Below are 22882 nucleotides of genomic sequence, written 5' to 3'. Positions count from 1 at the left end.
TAAGATCTCTCTGGACTGATGATATAACACAATCACTACTACATAATTTAGAGACTGCTGTGACTGCTGCTTTAGTTTACACTATCTGCACTATGCCGAGGCAGTAAAAGCCGTCCATCTTAAACTCCATTCAATACTGTTGGAGCCATGTCTTCAAAAGAGACTATCTCTGATTATTTCTGTAGTCATCCGAATTGGGACGCACTCATTATCTGTACGGAGCCTGTTCAGTCAACGTTGGCATCACTGTCGCTCCTCAGTTCTGATTTGAGGGACACGTTGGAGATCCGATCAGAGCTGAATAGGATCTGGACTGCCTGCTGAATGCTGGCGGCAGCCAATTTACCCCATCTCCACTTTCCCTAAAGTCTCTGTTATCTGTCTGGCTGGCAGCCTGTCTCTCTCTACAGTTGTACTACATGTACTGTTCGATAGTGTTGTTCAAATGTATCCAGGGAAGCCTTGCTCCTCTGAAGCAACATCCTGCCTCAGTTTCCCACAGATGCAAGCACAGACATCTGACAGCTGAATAGAAAATTGTCCTCTATGTATTTCATAGAGAGCAGTTTGAGGTGAAGCACAGTGCACCTGGATTCTAGATATGTAAAAATGGAGATGATTAGAGTTACTGGTGGCTCTTTATTTATTATTTATTTTTATTTTTACAGATTTTGCAGGTACAGTTATTAGATCCTGCAACACTCTGGACACAAACCTGCATCTCTACTCTTTTAGGCACACACTACCTAATTTCTTTCATTTCTGATCCTCCATCCATAGTTATCTCCTCTGTGTGGTTGAGCCTCCAGATCATTGCTCCCTAGAAAAACACTAAGTCTGCATCTATCTCCTTAGACTGTCTGATTAGCACTACGTCATAGAAATGGGAAGTAATCCCGATCTGGGCCTAGGAATAGAGCCTTGGGAGGGGCCAGGCCACTGCAGAGCCACTGTGCATGTGTCCCTGAGTAATCCCTTCTTAAATAGCCCCTGGGCAGGGAAAGAGGGAGGGAGCTGGGGCAGGGGATGTTACACCGTGGGAGCAGCTCCTGTCAGTGTCCTCTTATCCCTCGGACACACCACAGCAGCCAGAAGAGGAGAGGGATTCGGATACAGAGACTTGTTGGACTGTAGGACTAAGGACAGTTCTTCAACCAGGATGAACTTTGCTGCCCAGTTATTCTACTCGAGCTACCTGAGCGAGAGACTTGAGCGTTTGTACTCACCAAGGCTTGCACTTAAAGACAGCGAGGAGAATGACCCCTTCTGGCAGAGGTGGGAAATTACAACATGTAGCCCCCTGGATCCTCCAGACTTCTCCCCTAACCAGCTCAGCTCCCTAACCCAGCTAAGACCTGTAGAGACAGATTTACCCTCTACCCAGAGTTTGGAGATACCTAACTCAGTGCCTCTTTCTCCAGTTCCTCCTCCTCATCCACTTTCTTCGCAGCCCACCCTGACAAACACACCCTCAAATCTCCCATCTCTTTCTCTGCCAACTCCTCCTGACCTTAATCACAAAGGAAAATCAACACAAACTACAACCTGTCTTCCAAATCCATGTTTGGCTGCTGCAATCCCCAAATCAAGGACTTATGAACTCCCTTCCAACAAACCTCCTGCTCCATCCAGGTCCTCAGTAGAAACAGCCTCCTCCTCTACCATCTTCCAGTCCTCTTCTTTAACTCCTGCTCCTTATAGAGGAGAACAACACCTAACCTTTCAAGCCCTGGTAGACTTGCTCCTGCGCTTGGTTCTCTACCTTATTCTCCTCTTTGTCCCCAGGTAATTCTCATAGATTTAAAGAAAGACAGAGCGAAGTCAAAGAACGCAATAGGATGAAAGAGGCAGGCTGGTCACGACTTCTTTTATAGTAATACTGTGTCGCTGGTTTGAGCTATATAGAAATGACATAACATGTCGGATCAAAAAGGTTTGCAGGTACTTTAGTCAGGATTTAATACATCAAAACAGTTTTGGACAGACATGTCTTTAAACAAGAAAAACTGAAGAAACTAAACTTTCAAGTACTTTGATGTGAGTATCCAAACCTTTCGGTGCTACTTGTGGTACCCAAGAGGGCTAAAACAAACCAGATAAAGAATGCAGGAAAGTTTTCAAACATCGCCTGAATGACAGAAAGATGCACAATTAGACTTAGACAGCAGTGTAACATCAACAATCAGGGTCATGTATTGCTTGGAGATATTATTTCCAAATCAACATTGTTTCAGTATGAAAAGGAAGCAGCACAGCCGGTCAGGGCATTTAGTCTTTAAAGGACGTTAAGAAGCTGAGAGAGTGCACTGATGAAAGCCTGGTGGGCTGAAATGTCTCCTTCGCTCTCTGCTTTGTTCTCACTTTTCATTTTTTTTGTACCATTTTGAATTTAAATGGTACTATCTACTATGTATTTCTACTTTCTGTCTTCTGAGGCTTCACACTGGCTGCTCTGTTGCTCTTTTACACCTTTGATGTCTTTTTTTTTAAACTGCGCTTTTGAACCAGAGCACCTTAATCACAGGTGCAACCTTGGACTTTTTCTATTCACAGTCATGTTAAGAGCACACTGTGTGCCTGAATAACAGACTGAATGTGACTGACAAGTGGGGCATAGGACAGTAATGGACCCGGGAATGGGGGGAAAGGTCATGGTATTGTTTATGGCAGATAAAAATAGACCTGGATGTTCTCTGCAGAGAGCTGGCAGATTCAGACAGTTGTTCGGAAGAACTGCTCCACCTGGTGGCCTCTTGAGATTTTCAACACGCTAAAAGACTCACTAAATCCACTTTATTCATTGGATTCTTTTTATTTTAGTCGTCTCGGGTTACTTAGCTCTATCTGGACTATCATGATGCAGCGTACCCCACCCATGCGACTGGACGACAAACAAACAAACCCACAGCTCTTTGCTTATGCTGTAGATCTGAATATGATGGCTCCACTACAACACCTAGTTCAAAGGTTCAGACTAGCTATTAACCCTTTAGTGTCAGGGTTAATCTCCAAAGGGTGTAATCCTATTATTATATTTACACTGAGTAAAGGTCCTCCGATTAGCTACGTGTTTGGAGAAACATCCACAATCAAGTCTGATGTTTGATCCAGTCGCAATGTCATTTGAGAACTGAAAGTAGATTTAGTAGATTTGGGAGGACACTGAGCTACTTAAATGAATTGAACTGTTTTATTATATTCAGTGCCCATTGACTGGGCTGTTATAAATCAAGCTGTCCTGCCTTTGGCCTTAAATTGTCACTTTAATCGTTTGTGTGTCTCCTAAAAAAGGGAGCTGAATGACCCAATGAATCATAAATTGACTTATAGATGTAATCTGTCACAGTGAGTGGAAGCTGGTTTGACATGAAAGGTGAATCAATTCATCTTAGATTGAAGGATCGTGTGTGTGCGTGCGTGTGTGTGTGTGTGTGTGTGTGTGTTTCAGCATGACATTACTTTCATGCCTAGTCTGAAGTTCGTTTAGTTTTAATTTATTCAGTTCCTCCAAACTCAAGAAAAGGTATAAAAAAGTCACTTACACCCAATCTAAAATGTTCATAGGACTGGTGTCTGAATCACACTTTCAATGAATCATTGAATTTTAGTGGATGAAGGTCTTGTGGGATGGGTATGCAAGTTAAGAGATCATGGTTTCCTGCGGCTTTAATATATGTTATTAGAAACAGTTTTCAGTTTCATTGATATTATCTGCTAGCGGCCACACACATGACTACTGACTACTCTCAATTGTGAATTGAAAGACTTGACTTTGTTCTTTGTCTTTCACTCTGCTCTGCCTGAGGTCTATTTCTGTTTTATCAACCAGCACACTTTTACCCACCAATGTTCTCTGAGTCATAATGAAATTATTGGAAGTTTAATATCTCTCAATTAGCAGTTCTAATGATGGGTTTAGAGCAGTGATAACGAAAATAAGGCCTGTGGGCCAAGTCTGGCCTGTTGAGTCCAGAGTGCCATTTTGTAATTCATAATGAAAATAAGATGAGTCATAATTCCAATTAGTAAATGTTCAGTTATGTCCCTTGGGAAGTTGCATGTAAGCGATCTTTGTACTGCACATGATGCTTGATTTCTGTGAAAAGTTCATGTACACCTGACCTACACAGGGTTCCTGCGACTGGATTTGCCTCTTGGCAAAAAAGTTGACAATGACAATAGGCAATTTAGTATAAATTGAATTTGCCTTTATTCTTTCATCCTTAACCCCCTGGTTAATTTGCCAGATAACAACTGCTGTATGCAAGGTTGCTATATCATCACGAGTCAGAGGTTCCCACCCGGGGGCACCAAAAAAAAAAGAGAAGATTACAATTTTGAAATAGTATTCTTCTGCCACATCAATGATCCTGAGGTTTATTCATTTCATAAGCTAAATAATATTAATGTTTGTTTATTAACTGACCCCTGGCACCCTGTCATATTATAAATGTAACCCAAGTAAGTTGAGTATACCTCAACTGCTCCATTAAACCCTGTAGGTATTTTTAAAGTTGTTGATTCAGTCCAATCAAATACAATTCATATATTGCATATGTTTTCTGTCTAGAGATACAAACTTCAGTTATTTCTATGTAAATGAGTCCTGGCAATTGTTTACTACAAAGTAAATATACTTTACAGTGCTATAAACCAAAGTACACCATAGTACTCTGGACTTTAGCATTTTCTTGTTAAATTCATCATTAGTTTCCATTCCTGTAGTTACAGTTAAAAGCAGACATCTTCTTTAGTCTTCTTTTGTGGTGCATTCATGTGTTTCCAACTTTATGTTCCAAAACAAAAACCTTTTGAAGTCCAGAAGCGATCAAAACTTAAAAACATAAACTTTATCATAATGAATTAGAGCTCAAGCTACAATTTCAAGTCTATTTTAATACTGTAGTTAAATTAAAGGAATTTTAGAAAACACATTAAAAAATCTAAAACAAAAATTCTTCATTGGAAAAACAGTCCCAGAACATGCTAAAATGATCCTTCAATTTTCCCAATGTTCCCTATTTACTGACTGTTATTTTCCCTCAAGTTACTTTCTACCTACTCTAATCTGTGCAAAAAATCTACAGGTCTGTTTCCTGAAATACATGACATCTTACCTGAAAATGAAACTTAACTTCTTTCTATTGTCTTCTTTCTCAGAGAGGAGTTGCGTCTGGGCCCCAGTCAGCCCAATAGCTCTTACAAATGTGGCCCCCTCAATAACGGCACTGCAGGCCGCAGACCCACCCTCATTGAACCAGAGCGCTTGAAGGACTTTGGTGAGGAGGACCTTGTCAATGGGGAGGTGAAGGTGTATGAAACCAAGGTCATGGGAGGCCCTGAGATCATGCTTATGGACCCCCCCAAAACCAGACGCTTCAGTGAGTTCAGGGTTGTCCCCAAACCCCACTACCTCCGCTTTGAGGACATCAGTGCCGCCGCCTTCAGGATCCAGACAGGGATCCAGAAGACACCCTGCACGGTACAGTAGCATATAGGGATCTTATACTGTGTGGTGGGGAAGAAAGTGTCCTCGGACCTCTGTTAGGAGAGCAACCATCATGTCTAACACGTTCTAACAGTAAATTCATTTTAAGAGATTTATTTAAATGTTTCTATTATACTGTACAGTTCAGTTCACTCTTCCGATTAAACATAGCTGCTCTTTGATCGCTGTGCCTTTTTTTCTTTGCAGTACTCCAGACTGTCCAAACAGTATGGCATGGAGATCTACCTGAAGAAGGAGCACCTACACTACACAGGCTCTGTGAAGGAGAGAGGAGTCTTGTACCTGCTCACCTCCCTCACACAGGTAAAACAAGGCAAGGAGAGAGAGAGAGAGAGAGAGAGAGAGAGAGAGAGAGAGAGAGAGAGAGAGAGAGAGAGGGAGAGGATGATCCTTTCCTCTATGTCAGGTCACTGCAAGTGTGGCCTGACATACACATACACATACAGATACACAGCGAGTGTGTACTATGTGTGTGTTCGTGCAGACAGACACGTATTAACTGCTGACCCGTAAAGACAAAAATAGTCTGAGCGCAGCTTTAATGGGCAGTGGCTTGGAATTATCTCCCTGCATGGTTAAATGGACTACCAGCAAACTCCTGTTTCCTATACAATCTTAGGTTTACGATGAGAATAAGTAGTGATGGATTGAGTTCACAGATGGAAAAATGATCCTCTTCAGTAACGCCATGCAAAAATCTGTTTCTGAGGAACACTCATATCTGTCTGTTAAATATTGATTAGCTTAGCTTAGCATAAAGACTGTAAAGAGGGGGAAACAGTTAGCTCTGTCTGAAAGTATCAACATCCACCTCCTAGTCTCCAAAGCTCACGAACTGACATATTCTTTCTTTAATCCATCCAAAAACTGAACTGACTTCCACTGAATTCATGAATGTATGCTTTGTTGACATATTTCTGATTTATGAATGTATCTGAAGATGTGTTTATGCCCCTCCAGGAGCAGCAGAGGAAGGGTGTGATTGTGGCCAATGACTGTAACTTCTCCATGGCCGTGGCTCACCATTCAGTGGAGCTGAAGATCCCGGTGTTCGTCATCATGCCGTCGTGCTGCTCCTTGCCTCGCCTAAGGATCTACAGAGACTATGGCGCTATGGTCATATCCTACGGCAGCACAAACCACGACTCCCAGAACCACGCCTGCCATCTGGCCAAAGAGAACGGATATCTCTACCTGGAAGAGTCAGTCCTATTAATTGTCACTGTTTTCACAGAGGTTGCAATATGTCTGTCTGTAAGGTGGCATGCCATTTTTCCAATGGTTCATTTTGGTTATTCCGAAAATCTGATATTCTGAAAAATGTCCCATTTCACCAGGACCCATTTGTCCGACGGTGTTTTCCCAAAAACAAACACACTCTCTCTTTCTCTGAACTCTGCACGTGTATCACAAGCTTACATACATAACTGAACTGACACAACTAATGTAGTTACTTTAATCTAAACTATGTTCTTTTCCTGAGCTTAACCAAATAGTTTTGGTGCCTATACCAAACAATAACCACTTATTTATTTCACTATGACAATGAAGGTCACCATACTATCACCTGACTGTTTTTTCCTGGATGTCCAAATCTCAAATGAAAGTGTGATTTTTTTTTTAAAGTGCCTTCGGAGTGGTAGAATGTTTTCAGGTTAACAGGCTGTTGGCAAAATGAGCTTTCGATGCAATGGGGAATTTTTCAGACTATTAAGATTTTGAAATAATGGGCCACTGGAACAATAAGCAGCCCCTGCCTGGAACACAACCAGTGAGCTACCAAACTACCAGTAATACTAATAGTGATGAAAATGAAACTGTCAATGGATAGTAATATTTTTACACAGAATTAGAATCTTGTTCAGCTACTGTTCCCAGCCACTCCAGTGTGCCTCTGTGCACAATGATTTACCCGAGATTTTATGGTGATGACATGTCAAAATGTAGAGTCTGATTACAGTCCTGACTTCACCTTTTCAAGGTGTGTGGAGAAAGAGTCTTCATGGGCCAAAACACCAGCAACATTTAAAGTACGAGACTAGACTAGTAGCAGCTTGAGGCTTCATTAGCCCATACCGGCATAACACACAAAGACACACTGGATTTCATGGTGCATGCAACACTATGATTACTTATGCATAATGTGATGGAAGTTGCTGACGTAAAGTCTTAAACTTATGAGGCCTGCTGATCATCAGAACACTCTGGAGGACTGATCTATTCTTTCTTTCTGTTTCTGACGTTCAGAGAGGAAAGTGCAGCGTATCTGGCAGGACTGGGCACTGTGGGCATGGAGATCTTTGAACAAGTGCCCAAACTGGATGCAGTGGTTGTCCCTGCAGCTGGACAGTATGGTCTACTGGCTGGTACAGCTGCAGCCATCAAACATCTCAACCCACAAGTTCTTGTCATAGTAAGTTATAGTGATTCAGAACTGATAAACATATATATATGACTGTAACTACAGTACCTATACTGCAGAGGATGAGTTCATTTGTAGCCTCTGTCTCACCCCATCATAACCCCTCGTTGGTGCTGTTTTTTAAAATGAGGTCACATCTCCCATGAACCCTTACTTCCTATTGCAAAGATGGGATTGCTACACGCCTCCCACCTCTCCCCTGAAGTGTGTTTTTCATTCTGCTTGGATTTCCTTAACAAGATAAATGTATTTGAAGTGTTTTCCCTTGTTCCACCATCTGCCCACATCTGAAACCCCGACAGCCTGAGCTCTGTTTACACTGGAGGAAAAAGCAGCCCTGTGCTTCTATTCATCATAAATAGGAATATCTCTATGTATGAAGAAGCAATCAATCAAATTTAATGCCAAATCCCAGTACTGATCATTATCAATCTTCCCATGTATTGTATTTATTTGTTTATTTAGATCAACATCAGTGGGAGCTTCTTTCTGTCTGATGTATTTACAATACACAAACCATCTGACATCCCCACACACCAGGAAACTCAGCAATACTAACGGCAAAAACACAATACCTCAAAACCTGATAGCTCTTTACAATTCTGGCAGATCTGAAATAATAAATAAAGCAATATCCTATAATCATGAAGAAATATGGTTAAACAGCTCTCTCCATCAATATCACATCTTTTCCTGTGTAAATCTTAATGTTGTATTGAAATGTGTTTTACTACTTTCAAACTACAAGATCTTCTTTCCCTCTGAGTAATCGACAAATGTTTCACATTTCACTTGTGTTAGTATTGAAGACGTAGCTCATGTATTTACAGGACGACATTTCCATTTTGTGGTTTTACCAAGCGACAACCTGCTTGTGAAGTGAAGCCAGTGCTAAAAACTGCAGTTTCCTCAAATGCCCACTTGAGGCTGGCTACATAATGATTCAATCACCATAAGCCCCCATGTTAAAATGTCCACAGCAGAAATAAACATGTTTACAGCCTGGTTCAAAAAACTGTTTTGGTCTCTATAGCTAATTTCCCTGTTCATGACCGATCAATGACTTTGCCCATTTTTAGATAGATGGGAGGCAGCAGAGGCATTATGACAACGGTTAGAGCTTCGAAACAGCTCTTCATAAACCTATGGGTGACATCACGGATATGACATCCATATTTATACTGTTGGTTACTGGCATTAGAAAACATTAGCATGCTAATAGGCTACACTAACATGGTGATCATAGGAAACATAATACATGCTCATAATCCAGAGCACTGCTGTGTTATGCTTTTAACTAAATGGACTTTCTTCAACAGGGGATTGAACCTGAAGGTTTCCCTCTGCTGCTACAATCTCTGAAAACTGACAGTCCAGTCAAAGACATTCACAGCAACCCCAACAAGAAACTCTACGGAGGTAAAGTTATTAATCAGTTCCGGTTCCAGATATCTAGTACAGAACTGTCATGTCAGAGTTGAATAAACTTGATCATTGTCTGCACGTTCTTCACTTAGAAGCTCGTACGGTTTTTAATTTCTCTCCTGCAGTAACTGAACATATGCCAATCTTCTGTCTGTTCTCAGATCTGATGGAGCGTTCGCTGGGTGTTAACACCTTCCAGCTGGCAAAGAAACTCGTAGATAAAGTCATCTCTGTCAGGTACTGCACTCCACATGTGAACGGTGTTACTCAGAAATCCATTAAAATTCAGATTATGGTTTACTGTTCTGAGCCATCATTTCGCCATTTGAAGCATTTTAATGCAGAAAGTCATTATATCTGATTGACAAGGCTGCTGTAACTTTTTGTCTTTCTTACCCTCGGCCTCTGCAGCGAGGAGGACTCTTTGGTGGCGATGTTGCGGTTTCAGGAGTTTGAACGCTCCACTGTGGACACTGAGGGAGCCATGGGACTGGCTGCCATCTTGGCTGGACAACTACCGGAACTGAGAGGAAAAAAGTGGGTCAGACATGTTAATATAATTGAACCTGACTGAGTAGTATCAGCATATTCTTCCCTTTAAAAAGGTCAGAGGTCAGGCAGCAGCATTGTGTTTTCTGCTCTCAGTAGGTGGAAATGACTAAAGCATTGTTCGTCAACCAAAAGTTTTCTTGCGTGTATGAGGCCTAGTTTTTTCATTTCATCTTAAATATAGTCCTAGCTGTGAGGGCTGAGACATTTTTCTTCATGCCTGGAAAGCTGAAATTTTGTCAATAAAGCGATGTCAGCAGAGCTAATCCTTTTGGCTGCAGATAAAACACTCCCTGTGTGTGGATGTGTGTGTGTGTCTCTGCTGTAGGGTTGCTGTAGTGGTGAGCAGCGCTAACATGGAGCTGGAGCTGGTGAGGCAGTGTGTGGACCGAGCCCTGGTGCTGGACGACCGGGTCAGTAAATTCTCAGTGCAGCTGGGAGAATGGCCAGGAGACATGGCTAAGCTGCTGGACGTCCTGTCCAGAGAGGACGTCAGGTAAGGTCAACACCGTCCATTTCAAGATCTTTTACTCTGTTGTTTCATGCTGAATGTTTAATCTTCCTTGACGCCACCTTTAATTTTCCCCTCTCTGCCTTCTTCCTGCCAGGTTGTTGGATGTCTGCCATCGAAGACAAAGTGACAAGTCAGACTTCCTCAAGGCAAAGGTACGCGACTAATCTCTCCTCATCACCTCATTCTTTTTCCTCCTCCTCTTCGGTTAATTCATCTGCTTTTCCATCATTACCATGGAACTTGAGTTGGCAGGATAAAAAATGTGTGACTAAGAAGAGAAAAAAATACAAATGAATAAATTAAAGACATATTTATGTGTCTATCAGGGAAGAACACTGCAAGAAATACTGGTAGGCACCTTCTATAAAGGTGCAACTAATGTCTTTAAAAAAATCATTGACTAATGTTATAATCAGTATATAACCAGTATATAAACAATTTTGGGGGTTTTCTGATTGTAAAATATTACTGACCACTGCATATTAATAACTTTTTTGACTTTTATAATTGCAGACTCAATTACCTATTCAAATGTGATTCATAGATTAACAATATTTATCAATGTGTTATTACCAAATAGGAAACAAAATCCACCAATCAATGAATTAATGTATATATATATATATAAATGATCTATTTACCATTAATAAAGACATTAGTAACCTGTATGGGAGTTCCGTATTAAAACATTCGCCTGGTTTGAGGTTTTAAAGCTGCACTCTGTAACTTTTGAAATGAGTAATAACTCATTCTTCCTGTTACAGGTGAAAAGTTGAATCCATAAACAATAAAACGCACCATGGTTCAATTCAGTACACTCAACGGTTTTACTACTACAGCCCTACTTGGTCTGGTATGACCATAATATTAGCTAGTGTTAGCCAACTATCGACATTGACTGCTGTGTAAGAGTAAAGTCATCTGACTAACATTATGACTCTTCTCTACTTATGCTACTATAAAGCTACATTTGAGCATTTAGCATTACTGTGGCTACTGTTTAGCAACTTACATAGTGTCACTTTAGAATCTTATTTTCATTGAAACAAATTAAAGACGTGATGCCCCTGAAGAAAGATGTTCAAAGCAATGAAACTTGTTTCATGGATCTTCTTGAACCACCTGTTTCTCTTGATTGACTTTAATTACCTTGATCGATTTTGTTCAAAAAAAAAAAATGAAGCTGTTAAATTGCTTTGTAAACAGGCAGCATAGTCTCCTGGCTCTATTGCCTCTGCACTCTACTGTACACTGACAAATTGACTGTGCTGATAATTCGCCGGCAGTGTCAGAAGGTGAATGGGTGTTGCATAATTAACTGACAACCCGCTCACTGCCCTAGTTCTAGTGTGCATGAGTGTGTTTGTGCGTGTGTGTCATGTCAGAAGGCTAACTGTATTGCGGTGTGTCGACAGGTGGAGTGTGTGGTGGAAACCAGGGATAAGGCACAGAGCGCTCAGCTGCGTAAGACACTGAGTGAGCGCTACCCCTCTATATGCTGGCTGGACCGGTGATCACAACAACGACAACGACATGAACACAAACTATATTTACAATAGAGAAATAAAAAAAAGAAGAGGAACATGCAAACACATCCTGTAACACACACTACTATGATATATCAACTCTGTTATAGGACTCACTTTAAGACCATTATGCAAAGTGTATACAGAGAAGCCTTGAGATTATAGAGCAAATACTATTTGTATTACTTCTATGCTATGCTGCTATTGTTAATTACAGTAAAGTGGTTAGGCTGCATTCAGAAGATGAATATCACTCTTATAGTTGCTCTTACATTACTGACTGGGTATGACTCGCACACTGTAGATGCATACTCCTCTCTCTGAAGTAAATACACATCATACTCTTCCCTAATACTGTTTTTGAACTGTTGTATATATTTCTGCATTTATACTGCCTGAGATGGTAGAGTCAATCCAAGTAAGTGTTCTCCAAATAAAAATGGACTAATTTGATGACCCGATGTGATGTTTTTGTGGAGGAAACAATTGCAAGTATACTTGTCCTAGTGGTTGGTATAATAAGAGTAAAAGTGAGGCAGGATGTGAAAGTAAGTTGTCTCTATACTATCCATCCCTGATTAGTGACTGTAGACAGCTCTAGTGGAGACTGGGCTGTTTAAGACCGGCTAATGCTCTTAAGTTCATAAGCAGAGGACATTGTGACCTCCTGCCACAGGTTCAGCCTCATTCAAAGGACGTCACACTGTTTACCTGTGTGACACTAACACCTTCATCTGCAAAAAATGAAACAACATTCAAAGATCTGTCCAAGTCTGAGTGACACTTGTTTGGTTCCGTTAAGGTTTCCTGGAGCAATTAAAGCTGCTATAATCAATATTTCAGTATCAACAATGGATCAAATGACCACGTGTAACGTGAGAGGAGTTGCTAGCAGTGAGAATTATCACCCAACTTTACAGTTCCCCATAGCTGTAAGAAGAGTTTTAGCCTATTTTGATACATAACTGATTGGTTTTGTATCATCACTCTGTCATCACTCTGATCCAGGACATTTTCAGCCATAGCAGCCAGTTGTTTTCATAGTGGAACAAGCTCACTGCTACATAGTGCTAAGTCCTTTATACTGGTCCTTTAATGTATGTTTAAATCTGATGCCCAAGTATGAATGGATGACATCGTGTTTTAGCCGAGCTAATGGGCTAAAATCTGTTTCTAGAGATGTTGTTCTGTTGGTTAGTGCTCAGCTTTCAATAGATGAACTTTTTATCGAGTGCCATCATCAGTTCAAAGTTTTAATGGGAACAGATATGTACAAAATAAATGATATACCCATCAGTCTCAGCTCCAATACTCAGTAATACTCCATATGTTCATGTTTGTAAGTCACCTTTTATTTTGCAGCGTTAACATTTCAAATTTCCAACTGCAGTTTAACAAGTTGAATTCAAAGCACTTCAGTAGCAAAAAGGCAAATGTAAATTTGAAAATGCATGCAGCAGCTATGTTTATTTCTCTCCCTGGAGGACTTGAGGCTGGTGTCAGCGTACCATCTGCAGCCAACCTGTCTGACGTTATGTTCATCACAGAAGCTGAGAAAATGAAAACTGCCATCATCCATGCTCAGTGTAAACATCATGAGAGTATAAAACAACTTAATAAAAGATTCCATCTGTATTGCATGAGAACTGAAATAATCTCTCTTAATATTAGAATCAATAAAACTTCAAAATTTTATTTATAAAGGTTCATCAGGTAACTGTTCTTTCTATGGTTTATTAGTGAAAGATCTATGGAATGAATGCATGTCTATCATTGGAATGCTGGAAGTAGTAAAAACTAAGTAAGACAGTTTGTAGTGTAGTGTTCACTTCAATACTTTTAGGTCAAAAGATACAGTATAAAAGAAGAGGCTCAGGTGTCTTCCTTCATTTTCTCGCATTTACATATCGAAGAGGAAGAAGAGGCACTGGAAGTGATTGATTTGTTCTGTAGGTTTATCCTGTGGACGTCAATGCTGTTTGCGGCGCTCTGGGTTGTACTTGAGGAGTAGTCCAAGGGAAGCGAAGCCAAACAGAAAGGTCTGGACAAACCACAGGCAGCGGATGGCTGTGTTGTTGATGCCTTTGTTGCTGCAGGGGGCAGCGAGAGGAAACAATAGACAAAAGTCAAATCAGCAGCTATTTCATGGTGTGACAGTGGTTGATCATCTAAGTTTAAATCATCAGACTTTTGAAGAGACCCAATTTCATCATAGAAGCTAAAGGAACAGAAAAATAAAACTAGATCGCAACACCATCTAGTGGACATAAAGGCTCCTGTTGTTCTTACCTGCACACCCTCCATGCAACAACAGCCTCAAAAAGATGGATAGCCCAGGCAGCCAACCACCTGTAACAAAGACAAACTTGTTATACTTCCTATTGAATTCAACAATGATCACTTACACATTAAGTAATAAGCTCTAAATTCCCACACAGTTCCATTTACAGTCCCGAGTTAACAGGAGTGTCATGACAACCTAAAAAAAGATTAACCACATCGTCTCAAACCACCAAAGACTGAATGATGTTTTCCAGCTTAATCCTCTTCTTTGAAAGCACTGGTGTCACATGACTAAAACAACAACAAAACATCAGCTCATCTTAGTATTCCACTGGTGCTAAAAGCAGTCATGTGACTTAAATGACTAATTAGCAAAGTGCTCTACCTCTACCAGTGGAGGTGTTGGTAACGACCTGTGAATGGGGGAAAACCATTAAGGCTGTTGTTGATTAAACAGTGTATTTGAGCCTTGGGGGGTGCTTTGCACATCATTTGATTGTTACTGATGCTGCTCTGCTGTCATGTGACTGTTTTTCTAATAATTAGGAGAAATTACAACACTTATCAGACATGTGAGAACGAAGGTTGAGCTTTGAATTGTTTTTGTACTGCAGGTACATTCATAATACTGTCAGGGGGAGCACCACATTTCAGTGTACAGTATTTACTGTCCTATTTCCTCTAAAGAAAGAACCAACAGGAAGCCTTCCCATGCAAAAAGGAGGCAGTGTTTCATCAACACTTACCCTTTGTACATGATGCCAGCATAGTTATCCACGAGGTATCTGCAGAAGGTGCCAAACTGCCTGAGGCTCTGATATGGGATTTTTTCTGGCACAAACACGATGCACTGCAAACACAGAGCGCCCACTGTGAACTCATGAACATGAACAATACACACATGCCGCAAAACTTTTCAAATATATATCAGGCCCTCCAAGAACCTCCATTATGACATTAAAATACAGCAAATCTTGTGCAGCTATGGACAGTTTATGCATTATTGAAAACTATTCATTGTTTCCTAAAATTTCAGAAATTCCTCCATGTGCCACTGCAGGGAGGTCATCAGTGGTACATATCTCAAAGTTTGAGAATCAGTGCTATAACCTGACTAATACTTTGACACAAGATGCACTTTCATAACTTCATTAAAACAAAATAAATTCCTCAGAATTTCAGAGATTCTTTACATTAAATCAAATGCCTGTTTGTGTTGATTTATAATCTGCACATATTTCATAGCATACAGCTGACAAAAAGAAAGAACGTGGGATTGGCTCGTGTTCTGGTTCATTCAGATTTTGTCCAGACCAAAGTGACATAAACGATCATCTGTCAGCAGTGAGCTGCTGTTTCAATTTAAAAGATACACAGTGACAATAATGAACTGTGTTGTAATAATAATATAATAATTTGCATAATTTGAATTAATGTTTTTTTGGCTGTTAATCTGCCCGCATATCTTCTATGTTACTGTCAGAATCGTGTTTTTTTTCCACCTTTACACAAAACCAAAATCAGCTTCAGCTCACAGCTAGTTGATAACATCTCTACAGATACAAGTGACATTTTCTGAAACAATTTCCACAATGACAATAATTTGAAAACAACTATTTCTGGGGCTCAGTTGGTAGAGCAGGGTTCGAATCAGGTCATTCCCCGTCTCTCTCTACCTGCATTGCTGTCACTCTTCAGCTGTCCAAAAAAAAAAACTTTATTAAACTATTTCAAACATGACACAAAATCCAATTTAACATTAATTAAATGTTTTTAATTGTACGTGTTGTGCCATCATATGCATTGCACCAAAAGAAAAGTGTGATGATCACTGCCTGGATTTCCAAACCACAAAAATGTTGCCTAATTCCACATCTATGCTGCAGCATTGTGTCCTCTCCTGTCCACCTCTAACATGTCAGGTATGTGTCCATATATGGAGACACAAAGGGACATTGTTGGAGGGGCCCCTCCATTCATGGTTTGAATGTCACACACACACCTAAAGGCTTCACTGTGTTTCTGCTTCTGATAAACACTCTGTTGTGTATCTGTCGTGTTGTTGTCTGCCTGCACTGTGGACTGCGTACGTGGCGTATGTCTGGACGTGTGCTCCTATGTGACCATTTCTGAACAACAACAACAACAATAATAATAACAAGAGAGCATTAAACTAACCTTATGATATATTAAATGAGTTTGACGCGTTAATGTCTGTTTTTTATCAGATATCAGTAGACGACAAACGTTTCGGACGCTAACTCGTCCAAGTGGACTTTGTCCAAAGTGTTTTTGACCTGTGCTACACAAGTCAATGACCTGCCTGTTGCTACGAATGCTTTTTTAACCAACATAAAAATATTTAAATTTTCACTAATATCAAGAGAAAGATGACAGATAGAGATAAGAAATGATAATACAGCAAACAAATAAAATAAACAGAATTCCACGACATGTATATGAAACATAAGAAATAAATATGAATTAAAGTCTTTATTCTGTCTGACTGACAGCAGCTGCATCAGTAAACTTACAGTGTAAAATCCCATCCCGAAGGTCACGGCGACGATCCAGAACAGGCTGGTCCTGTGGAAATAATCGCAGCCATCACTCCGAGCCATAGCTGCTGCTGCTCCTGTCAAATGTGACCGTGTAACAACAGCAGGCCGAGAGGAACTGACGACACCGCAGAGAAGGTGGTCGTGTTTGTTTGGGGTTTTTTTTTTTCAGCACAAAAACGTAAAGGTATAATGAAATACACAACAATCTATTCACACTGTGGAGTCTTTATTTATATATTGCAAAACATTAATTTAAAGCGTATAATCATGCAGCATAACACTGCAGCAATACTGCCACCTCGTGGCTGCTTCGCTCAGCTTTGACTCTGTATCTGTGTACAAGGGTCATGTTGCGACACGAAGGAGCAGAATATTAAAAATGCATGTTTGAAAGAGAAGATATTCAGAGAGTCTGCCAACAAAAGATAAATACTTTTTTATCTTCCAGTTTCCCATTATATAACCTAGACTGCTGCTGTATATAGTACCACACTATAAACTATATAATTACTAATATAGTGTATACTACCATACACTATCTGGTTTAGTCTTCGTGGTGTACTTTTTAGGCCGACAGTTATATGTATACAGTCGTAGCTATACATCAAAGGAACTTTTTCAAGCTGCAGAAGGTTTTTTGAAAACCTGTTTACACTTTCAAAATGTTCAGATTAGAAAAATGCTTTTCTATTTGTTTAGTATTATTTTATTTTCTGGAACATTTCTCTCTCATACGTGTAAAAATAACCTCCAGCTATGAGTAGCTCCTCTATGATCTAGAATAAATATTAACATGAGTATGCTAAATCTTGTCACTCACCAATGTGAGCACGCTACATAACTTGTGCTGAGTAACAGACCCAAGACTGAAGCTGTTCGCTGTCAGATAGTCTGTGATTTAGTGTAGAAATTATATTAGACCAGTGTCCAATCTTGTATTAAAAAATAAATAATGAGACAGACTTTAAGCCCTCCAGCTTTTCAGTGTTTTGACTCCCAGACAAACAACAATAATTACTTATACTACCTATTAATTGAATACTTAAAATTAAATTGTACTTATTAAAATTATTTTGGATACAGAGATTATGCAACTGTACAAACAAAAATCAAGGATGTGGAGAGGATGCTCTGAATGTAATCTGTGCATCTTTTACTGTTATGTGAGGCCTTTATATGTACAGTATATAAATATTCTAATATTTTAATCATGTCTCTTGCTACGCAAAACAAAATGAATTAATATTATTTATTTATTTTTTTTAAATTGCATGATTTACAAACTACTAAATGAAATTAAAGTGACTCATTCTTATTATATTATTTGTATTTTAAATGCACGTCCAACTTCATCCTAAAAAGACAAACAAGACAATTAAACTACATCTGAGTGCAATCACACTACAGCACTATGGTGCATTAGTTGTTTTGTTTATGCAGCCATGCAGAGGCATCCCTGCGGTTTTCCCACTTTTAAAAATATTTAAATCTCTATAGTGGCAGGATCAAACTAAGCAAAGCTCTTCATAGTGATTTTGCATTTGCTGAGCAGCTTACAGTATGTTCTGAGCCAGTCTGTAGTTATCTTTAATCACTTGATCATTGTATGTTGAGTATAGCAAGTACTTAATCTGCTCAAACGGTTTATTGATAAGACTCTTTCCCATTTTATTATTTTATCAGGCTAATTTCAGATAGTGAAATACATGGTGTGAGTTTTTTTAGTATGAATATTCAGAATTCATCTCAATCGTCACTTCACATTAGAGTTTTTTTTTTTATATGAATATCCAGAATTCGTTTCAATCGTCGCTTCACATTAGTGAGTTTGGCAGCTTCCACATTTGGCAGAGTGTGTGTGTAACGTCTGATGGGATTTGCCTAAAGCATAGAGAGAGTTGGTGGGACTTTCAGGAGCCGTCTCCACACATAGAGACACTGATTCTGCAAGTTGTCCAGATAAAGATAAAATGGCCTTAGCTTGTTTCTCTGCATTAGATAACTCTGGTAGACTTCAAGCTGCATTGTTTTCTAATGCACCTACAAATACTGTAAATCTGCTCCTGCACTTTGCCCTTTTGAACTGTTTGACTTGTATCTGTATGTTTGTGTTTACATTTTCAGTTCATCTGACATGCAGCTCACAAATCATTACACGCAAACAGGAGGTCAAAGATCAAGAATATACTATATGTGAATAAGCACACATATACACATACAACAAGTCTACATATCCATAAAACATGTTATTTCATTCAGGTAATTAAGTAGCACGTTTGACATATTAGGTTAAAGGTCACATCATCTGCATACAGCTTGGTCAAGGCCCGGACATGTTAAACTATTTGACAAGCTTGCCACTCACTTTGATGCACCTATTCAGTGTATTGAGGCAGCTGTGTAACGGTCCAATTCATCACTGAATAATTATGCGGCTTTGTTTTTGCTCTTGTGATAACAGGGAGCTGCTCTGCATATGACAGGACAACAGAAGCCACTGATAGGCTTCAGCTTCAGCGTGCTGTTTTGCATTTTGCTTGGCCCTGTGAGTTAAATATTTCTTTAAGTCTATTGTTTGCTGATCAGTGTTCAACAGTTTGCAAAGCGTCCTATGTTTGTCTGTGACACTAATCACATGACTCTCTTTAAACTTTAAGAAAGATAAGGTTAGAATATTTCTGCAGATTCAAACCTTAAGTTTTACGTTTGTGCTTCATATCCTGCCATTTTACATTTTAGAACAGCTGTGTGATCAAAATTTCTACATATATATATAATATTTATATGCATTGTAAATATAACAAAGCACTTGTTAACAACCACAAACCCCCCACATACAATTGGTTTATGTCATCATTAAAATAGTAGTAAAAAGGACAAATTGTGGATGAGAAGATACAAAAAAATAATCTCTGTCTTTGGGAGTTGCTTTGTATACTTTTTGATATGTCACATATTTAGCAGCACAAAAACATAAACAGTCACATGCATGTCGTCTTAAGTTAAGTGGTATTGACGAGCCTGACAATCACAGAGAGACTTTCTTTTGTCTCCGGCAGTGTGTCATATTTGCCATTGACCTTGCCACCACTCTTTTAGGGATTAGGTGATAACGGTGGGTGGAGATGGGGGGGGGGGGGGTGGGGTCACTCTGGTCAGAGTACTTCTGTTAACCAGCCATCCTCAAAGGAAAACGACACCCCACCCCAACACTCTACCATGGCCTTCTGGGTTCTTAGGTGATCAATATAAAAGGTACCCTGACACAAGCAGGAGACACAGCCAGAGCCTCTCAGTGAAGGAACACACACTCATCTTACTGAACTCTGTCACTTCAGAAGTCCATCTGTTTTCAGTGCTTCATTCATTTCACTGCTGCTATGTGGAAAGACTCCAGCAATGGTAAGAAAAGCTTTAGAATCTGCACAGTTTAACAGTTTGTTTGCTTGCTTTTGTAAAATGTTTGCATGATCCAGCTCTGAATGAAATAGTTCAGTGTGTACAGTGCCAGGTGGATAGGCTTTACTGCAACAGGATGACTCATACAGGTAGTGTCAGGCAGTGTGCCAATACCAGAAAAGTTGAATTTTAGATGCTAATTTTAGCACACGCTTTGCTTCACATTACCCTTACAATAAGACAACTCACATGTGATATGTGTAAGGTAGAATAGAGCATCATTGTAGAGAGAAACCTTCTTCATTCATAATAATAATAATTGGCTGGACAACAACAATAACCACCACCAACATGCAAACAGAAAAGGCCTCTCCATATTCAACATTCTGTATCTGAGCACTGAATTATGTTTAGTCACCACTGCAGAATGAAACTTACCGAGTAACCCAACAGTGCCTGATTCAAAGGACAAAAAGAGATCTGTGCAGAACTTGTAATGAACTATGAAAAGCAGAAGTATTATGGATTCTGTCTGATGTGGAACCTACTCTCTCCCCTCTTCCTCAGATGATGCCAGGCCCGTGGCCCCCAGCGGCGGCTCCTCTCGCAGTGCCAGTCGCAGGAAGAGGACCAGCTTCTCCAAAGAACATGTGGAGCTCCTGCGTGCCACCTTTGAGACTGACCCTTACCCGGGAATCAGCCTCAGAGAGAGTCTGTCCCAGACCACAGGCCTGCCAGAGTCACGCATCCAGGTACGCACACAAATTCTTTGTATCTAGGAACCAGATATGATGGTAAAATGAATGAAACTGAGCTGAGTCAGTGAAACTGTCAGTTCATTTAAGTTTAGGTACTATCTTTGTTTGAATTGGAAACTGGTGTATTTTCTCACAAACACAGACACAAGTATATTTGTGTTGTAAGGCATTTTGCACAGTGGTTTCTTATCATAAAAAGGCTCTGTTTTCAAATGCATCCTGCATAGAATTTAAGATAGCACTATCGCCTCTATCACTTCATTTCTTTATCCTTAAAGATGACACAAGCTGTTTTTATCAGGATCTTGTTTGAGCTGACAGATAGACTGTACAACAGGCCCGGACAGCTGACAGCTACTAGATCTACTCTCCCGCCCCGAACCCTCCCCTGCCTGTTTGCCCAGAAAATGATTAACAGAACAAAATGTGTGGTTTATCTGTCCTGATTTGGATCTAAACTCCTTTTTTCTCTCCTTCCTGTCCAGGTGTGGTTTCAGAACAGAAGAGCTCGCACCCTGAAGTGCAAAGGAGCCAAGAAAGCGCTGTGGCAGTCTGACAGCCCAGTCCACGATGCTCTACCTCCATCTCATGCTGTAGCCAGCTGGGGCCAACAGCTCGACTCAGTCCATCTGCCGCCTCAGGGGCCTCCACCAGCCTACCCAACTCAGGTGAAGGAGGAGCTGGAGGAAGCCTGCTACTATGGACAGAGACCTCCAGCTTACTCCACCAATGACGAGCACAGACACCACGGCTCCATATATGGGTTCCAGGGAAGACAGCTAGGAGGCAGCTCCAGTCCACCTTTGAGGGGCTTCTGGTCCCAACCAGGCAGGCAAACCTCCCCTGTCCCATCTCTGTGGTGTCACTCTCCCCAGGAGATGCAAAGCTACGGCTCCAACTCCAGCCAGGCCGCCTTCATATACCCAGGCTCAGCAGAACAGCAGATGTACATGCCATGCTCCACGTCCCACTCATCAACTCCAGACACCCCTGATTCCGGATACTGGGATGCCAGTCTGGAGAGCAGCCCACCACTAGAGGGTCAGTACTCACAGCTGGAGGATTCGTGGAGCGGGGCTGCTCTGGAAGGCTGCGGGGAGTCCAGACACACAGCGGCGGTCCAGCACGCCCCTCTGCCTGAGCTGTCCTTGCAGGAGATTCTGGGAGAGCTGGATGAAGACTGGCTGGGGGGAGAGGGACTGGACAGCCAAGTTACTGGGGACAAGATGGCTTTCTGCTAATGACTCTGTGATAAGGATTTGCTACGGACAATTAGAAATCACCAGTATTATTTTGATTCCAGTCATTTGTGTAATGCCTCTGAAATGTGTCCAGACAAAAAGACAAAGAACTTTTGGAAACGGGATCCACATTTTTTAAAAATCCCACAATTCTTCATTTGTATTTATTCCACAATATCTTTGTGGATGATCTATGTATTCTCTATTTATAACATGTATTTATGATTTTCTGCACTTTTTTAGAAATAAATCAGTAGTAATAAACCATGAAGTAGTTTTCTTTGTCTTTTACTCAGGGTTCATTTACAACCAATAAGATTTGTGTGTGTGTGTTCATGTCAAGAGAGTCTTGAACTCTGGTATCCAGATGTGACAGATTTCCTATGGGGCTTGGAGAAGAACAAACCTAATCCATGTACTACATCCAGCAGATGGTGCCTGTGAGTTGGGAAAAAGGCACAGATTTCTTTCTAACCTGCCTCCTCTGTGGGAATACAAGGCCAGAGAGGGAAGCTTTTGTTCTTAAAACTAACTAAATTCATTTGAAAATTCAGATTTTAGGTATTCACATAATGAAATGCCTTGTGTCATACACATGTCACAGAAAAACCTTGGCGGACATTTAAGTTATTTCTTTTACCTGTTTTTATACAGAGAGCAAAATTAAAACTACGCAATGAGCACCTGTATACATT

The 22882-nt window shown here is 40.4% G+C and overlaps 3 protein-coding genes across 4 annotated transcripts; 2 read left to right on the top strand and 1 right to left on the bottom strand.

Annotated features, from left to right (window-relative positions):
* Nucleotides 1-997: 997 nt before the first annotated feature.
* On the top strand, nucleotides 998-12424 carry LOC104925911 (L-threonine ammonia-lyase). 2 transcript variants are annotated; one of them, XM_010739653.3, is made up of 11 exons: nucleotides 998-1785; nucleotides 5161-5482; nucleotides 5696-5812; nucleotides 6470-6711; nucleotides 7757-7922; nucleotides 9251-9350; nucleotides 9518-9593; nucleotides 9768-9893; nucleotides 10234-10401; nucleotides 10514-10571; nucleotides 11835-12424. In XM_010739653.3, exons 1-11 carry the CDS (start codon nucleotides 1160-1162, stop codon nucleotides 11931-11933), a joined length of 2100 nt encoding a protein of 699 aa, XP_010737955.2. In that variant the 5' UTR covers nucleotides 998-1159; the 3' UTR covers nucleotides 11934-12424. The 2 variants fall into 2 exon arrangements, with proteins under 2 accessions (XP_010737955.2, XP_010737956.1); XM_010739654.3 differs by having other exon boundaries at nucleotides 999-1275.
* Nucleotides 12425-13275: 851 nt separating this feature from the next.
* Nucleotides 13276-16913, bottom strand: tmem254 (transmembrane protein 254). Its single transcript, XM_010739652.3, has 4 exons — nucleotides 16763-16913; nucleotides 14975-15078; nucleotides 14235-14294; nucleotides 13276-14035 (listed from the first exon to the last, which is right to left on the bottom strand). The coding sequence occupies exons 1-4, from the start codon at nucleotides 16847-16849 to the stop codon at nucleotides 13915-13917; spliced, it is 372 nt and encodes a 123-aa protein (XP_010737954.3). The 5' UTR covers nucleotides 16850-16913; the 3' UTR covers nucleotides 13276-13914.
* Nucleotides 16914-20051: 3138 nt separating this feature from the next.
* Nucleotides 20052-22427, top strand: mxtx1 (mix-type homeobox gene 1). Its single transcript, XM_010739668.3, has 3 exons — nucleotides 20052-20191; nucleotides 20756-20940; nucleotides 21432-22427. Exons 1-3 carry the CDS (start codon nucleotides 20170-20172, stop codon nucleotides 22185-22187), a joined length of 963 nt encoding a protein of 320 aa, XP_010737970.3. The 5' UTR covers nucleotides 20052-20169; the 3' UTR covers nucleotides 22188-22427.
* The last annotated feature ends 455 nt before the right edge of the window (nucleotides 22428-22882 follow it).

Source organism: Larimichthys crocea, chromosome III (genome assembly GCF_000972845.2).
Source record: "Larimichthys crocea isolate SSNF chromosome III, L_crocea_2.0, whole genome shotgun sequence".
Classification (NCBI taxonomy): domain Eukaryota; kingdom Metazoa; phylum Chordata; class Actinopteri; family Sciaenidae; genus Larimichthys; species Larimichthys crocea.
The sequence above is the reverse complement of the archived record's forward strand: the minus strand, read 5'-3'. Positions and strand labels throughout refer to the sequence as shown.

Bases quoted from the DNA above. Each gene is read 5' to 3' on its own strand.
- LOC104925911 (XM_010739653.3), top strand. From the start codon at position 1,160: ATGAACTTTGCTGCCCAGTTATTCTACTCGAGCTACCTGAGCGAGAGA. The intron at 1,786-5,160 runs GTAATTCTCATA...CTTCTTTCTCAG, and splicing joins ATTCTCCTCTTTGTCCCCAG to AGAGGAGTTGCGTCTGGGCC. The intron at 10,402-10,513 runs GTAAGGTCAACA...TCTTCCTGCCAG, and splicing joins CTGTCCAGAGAGGACGTCAG to GTTGTTGGATGTCTGCCATC.
- tmem254 (XM_010739652.3), bottom strand. From the start codon at position 16,849: ATGGCTCGGAGTGATGGCTGCGATTATTTCCACAGGACCAGCCTGTTC. The intron at 14,295-14,974 runs GTAAGTGTTGAT...TCTTTGTTACAG, and splicing joins GCTGGCATCATGTACAAAGG to GTGGTTGGCTGCCTGGGCTA. The intron at 14,036-14,234 runs GTAAGAACAACA...TGCCCCCTGCAG, and splicing joins GTTGCATGGAGGGTGTGCAG to CAACAAAGGCATCAACAACA.
- mxtx1 (XM_010739668.3), top strand. From the start codon at position 20,170: ATGTGGAAAGACTCCAGCAATG. The intron at 20,192-20,755 runs GTAAGAAAAGCT...CCTCTTCCTCAG, and splicing joins GTGGAAAGACTCCAGCAATG to ATGATGCCAGGCCCGTGGCC. The intron at 20,941-21,431 runs GTACGCACACAA...CTTCCTGTCCAG, and splicing joins TGCCAGAGTCACGCATCCAG to GTGTGGTTTCAGAACAGAAG.